At 52.3% G+C, this 4,644-nt stretch overlaps 1 protein-coding gene across 1 annotated transcript; it reads right to left on the reverse strand.

Annotated features, from left to right (window-relative positions):
• Nucleotides 1-601: 601 nt before the first annotated feature.
• LOC112962822 (olfactory receptor 14A16-like) lies at nucleotides 602-1,537 on the reverse strand. The gene has a single exon (XM_026059319.1). The coding sequence runs from the start codon at nucleotides 1,535-1,537 to the stop codon at nucleotides 602-604; it is 936 nt and encodes a 311-aa protein (XP_025915104.1).
• Between the last annotated feature and the right edge of the window lie 3,107 nt (nucleotides 1,538-4,644).

Consider the following 4,644-nt stretch of genomic DNA (forward strand, 5'->3'; position numbering starts at 1 on the left):
ACCAGTCCTTCTTTGTTTGTTAGTACAATGTCCAGCAGCACACCTCTCCTTGTTGGCTCCTCCACCACCTGTGTCAGGAAGTGATCATCAGTGCTCTGCAGGAACCTCCGGGACTGTTTGAGCCTAGCTGTGTTGTCTTTCCAGCAGATATCAGGGTGGTTGAAGTCCCCCATGAGAACCAGGGCCTGTGGTCATGAGGCTATGAGATGGCTAGGATATGCCTGCTGTGGCAGTGTGGGGATGCTCCTGAGGAGCAGAGGGTCTGTCCTCACACGCTGTGTCCAGACTCTCCTTTCTCCTGCTCCTGCTCTGCTGTGAATGTTGGAGCACTGAAGAGGGAAGGGACCAGCCCACGGTGACAGCTGGTTGCTGCCCTTGCGGCCATCTCTGCTGATGTAGGGGGAAGCCTGGCTTCCTGCTTCAGCACAGTCTCTGGGTCAGATTCAAATGAGAGATTCCTGAGGAGATGTGACATGAACTGGATGTTTTTCTTTGTTTTTTTTTTTCACATGGATGTAAAAGAGAAAAGTAAGAAAGAAATAAATGCACAACACACAGCCTTGATGCCAGATATCATGGCGAGTGAATGAATGTGGGACAGTTATTGGCGCTGACCTTGTACCCACTGGATCAGTTTCTTTAGTGCATCCTTGAGCTCCTTGTTCCTCATGCCGTAGATGAGGGGGTTCACTGTTGGAGGCAGCGCCAAGTACAGAACAGCCACCAGCAGATCCTGAGCTGGGTAGGAGATGGAGGGGGGCTTCAGGTAGGCAAGCACTGCAGTGCTGATAAACAGGGAGACGATGGCCAGGTGAGGGAGGCACATGGAAAAGGCTTTGTGCTGTCCCTGCTCAGAGGGGATCCTCAGCACGACTGTGAAGATCTGCACATAGGACAACACAATGAAAATGAAACACCCAAAGAATAAACAGCCACTAATCACAAGAACCCCAACTTCCCTGAGGCAGGCGTCCAAGCAGGTGAGCTTGAGGATCTGGGGAATCTCACAAAAAAATTGCTCCACAACATTGCCTTGGCAGAGTGGTATTGAAAATGTATTAGCAGTGTGCAGGACAGCATTGAGAAAACCACTGGCCCAGGCAGCTGCTCCCATTTTGACACAAACTCTGTTGTCCATCAGGGTTCCATAGTGCAGGGGTCTGCAGATGGCAACAGAACAGTCATACTCCATGACTGTGAGGAGAGAATAATCAGTCGACATGAAAAAGGAAATCAGAAAGACCTGGGCTGCACATCCTGAGTAGGAAATGGCCATGGTGTTCCAGAGGGAATTGACCATGGATTTGGGGACAGTGGTGGAGATGGAGCCAAGGTCAAGGAGGGAAAGGTTGAGGAGGAAGAAGTACATGGGAGTGTGGAGGCAGTGGTCACAGGCAATGGCAGTGATGATGAGGATGTTCCCCAGGAGGGCAGCCAGGTAGATGTCCAGGAAGAATGAGAAGTGCAAGAGCTGCAGCTCTGCCATTTCTGCAGATGCCAGGAGGAGAAACTCATTGAAGGAGCTGCTGTTGGACATTTGATCCCCCTGGGCATGGGGGACTGTCCAAGGAGAAAAAGACAGGGACGAGTTAGGAGAGACTTTTAAAGGAAAATAAATAAATTAATAAAATGTTTCATTTCTTATTAAAAATCCCACATTGCTTCTGTCCTTACTGGGAGGCCATCTGTGCAATTCCCTTGCTTGAGCTCTGGTTTGTGCTGACAGAGTGTGTCATAAGGAGCAAGGACATCTGCCCATGGACTCTGAAGGAGTCCATCCTGCTATACAGTAGGGAGTACATGGGCATGGGAGTGACTAGCTCTGAGATTCGCAAGTTCTGTCAAATGAAATCCACTCCTTTTGTGGAAGGGCTTTTCAGCATCTTCACTCCCAATTCTGAAGAATGAGGGTTGAAGAACAGAGTTTTAGGGATTCTTTAATATTATTTATTTTCTTTTAGATGCCCCTATCACACCTGGGGAGTGCTCTTTAGAGGTAGAAATCCTCTGCATTTCTAGTGCGAGTCCTGAGAGGAAAGCAGCCACTGTCCCTTGGTGCAGAGTGAGGATGCCTGGTCTGCCTTTTAGGTTTGCTCCCAGCTGTCCTTTATTCACACTGCTTTGAGCTGGAGGATGATCACACTCATATGTTACTCTGAAAAGAAACGAGCCACTGCTGAGAGCAGAGGAGTCCAGGTTCAAAGTGCACATCTCCAAAATTCCACCTTTTCTCCGAGCACCTGAGGGCACTCTCCACACTCCCCTTCTAGCCAAGGACACACACGGCTTTTTTTCAGCTGCCCATTTACAGCATTCCACCGTCACCTCCATTCTCTCAGCATCTCTGCACCTTCTTCATGGGTCTCTCAGATATCACAGAGGTGCTATGAGACAGCTGTGCCTTTCTAGGGGGCAGGCTGCAGCCTGGCAGGACAGAACAGGGAAACAGTCAAAGGACTTTTAGGACCAAAGATGGGCTCTCCTTAAGGGAGAGTCAGTTCAATTCCCAACCCCCTGGACTGCATTTCCTTTAGCCACACAGGTTCGAAGGGGGCTGGGGCAATCTCATTCCCATGCAGGCCCCTCTGTTCCACATCTTGCAGCATCGGTTTCTGAACTGCAGCTGAAATCCCAGCACCCCAGGGAATCCAAGAGTAAGAGCAGGAGCAGCACGGACAGGAGGGAAAAGAAGGAGGAACACCATGATCCTGCTGCCAAGGGAGGCAAGGAGAGAGAGACAGACAGGCGCTTGGGAAAGCTTTCACCTTACCCAGGTGGGCATGCCACGTCGCAGACAGCAACATTTGCAGGGCAGACACACTCAGCCCTGTTGTCAGGCAGCATGAAATGGGCCTGTGGCAGGAGAGAGGCCCCTTTCCTCTGACTCTGGAGGTCTGGCTGCAGAGGAGGTGGATTCAGGCCCTGGACTCCATGGTTGTCAGCGCAGAGGCTCTGCTGGGTGGGAGAGCAGGCACAAGGGGCTTACTCAGAGGAAGGTGTCTGCGTCAGAGGGACTGGCCATGACTTTCCCTGTCCATCCTCCCATGACAATTCTTTTAGCAGTTGCCTCTCCTTCCCTGCTGCCTGGACATTCTGAAAGACCCTTCACCCATCCCTGAGAGTGTAAACAGCACTGACATCCCCTATGCTGGCCTCATCAGGGTTTATCTGACCTGCTCTTTCACACCTGCACACCGGGGGATGCCCCTGGCCAGTGCCCTGCTGCTGGGAGGTTTCTGCAGGGCCAAGGTGAGCAAACTGGGGAAGGCGTTGGCATTGCAGGGACTGACCATGACTTGCCCAAATCCATCTGCCCATGACAATTCTTTTAGCAGTTGCCTCTCCTTCCCTGCTGCCTGGACATTCTGAAAGACCCTTCACCCATCCCTGAGAGTGTAAACAGCACTGACATCCCCTATGCTGGCCTCATCAGGGTTTATCTGACCTGCTCTTTCACACCTGCACACCGGGGGATGCCCCTGGCCAGTGCCCTGCTGCTGGGAGGTTTCTGCAGGGCCAAGGTGAGCAAACTGGGGAAGGCGTTGGCATTGCAGGGACTGACCATGACTCGTTCACATCTGTCCTCCCATGACTTTTCTATAACCAGTTCCCTCTCATTCCCTGCACGTCTCTGCTGCCTGGAGCTCTCCCTGCTGGGAGCTGTTTCTCAGTCCCAACATATTTTCCTGGCCAGTGCTCACAGACCGCATCCCACCCTCTGTGTGCTCAGTTCTGCCCTACAGAAACCTCCTGTGACAGAGCACTCACCAGGAGCATCTCTGTGCTTGCAGGTCCGAAGGACCAGGTCAGAAAAACTCCTATGAGGGCACAAAGGTGATGTTGATGCTGTCTGTAGGCTAAGGTGGGGATGAAGCGGTGCGCTGAGGTTTCTCACAGACCTATTGATCTCTCAGAGTGAAGGTTTAGGAGTCCCAATTCCTTGCCAAACTAGAAAACACTTCCCTTTTTTTCTCCCTACCAAAATTAGGGAACTGAAAGTGCAGACACCAGAAGGAAAGCTCCTTCTCTTTCAAGTAGCCGTTCTCTTGATCTTCCTCTTGAAAAGACCCCTCGGATATGTCATGTGCATGAGTTAGAGCTGTGAGCAGCCCATACCCATGCAGCACCCTCTCAAGGGGAGAATGAACCTGCCCTGCCAGAGGTAGCTCCTCTCACTCAGAGCTTCATTCCGCAGCGCTGTGGGGAGTTCCCTGGGCAGGCTGACTGCTGAACCTTGCAGGTGGCAGAGTCACTGCCCCAGGCACACAGCACCCTGGGCGCAGGGACACTGCTCTGAATTACAGCCCTGGGCAGACCTGGGTGCACACCCTGGCTTCACACCCCTGCTGCATCCCTGGGAAAAGGTAGCAGGGCACCCTGTCCCTTTGACAGGGTGGCAGGGAATCCCTGCTCCTAAGCACTTCCTTCTCTTCCTATGCACTGGAGGAGCCAGGAGAGCGATCCTTAAAAAGCCTACCAGCCATGGGATGGGATGAGTTCAGAAGACCCCTCCAGGAGCCCCACTAGCATTGCCCTGCAGCCAGAGAGAGACTTACTGTGTCAAGGGCTGTGAAGATTTCTCCCACAAGGAGCTCTCCTCTGGCCTCCCACTCCACACTGCCTTTCACTTCTCTCTCTTGTCTC

This window comes from Apteryx rowi, unplaced genomic scaffold (genome assembly GCF_003343035.1).
Source record: "Apteryx rowi isolate R43461 unplaced genomic scaffold, aptRow1 scaffold_1559, whole genome shotgun sequence".
NCBI lineage: Eukaryota > Metazoa > Chordata > Aves > Apterygiformes > Apterygidae > Apteryx > Apteryx rowi.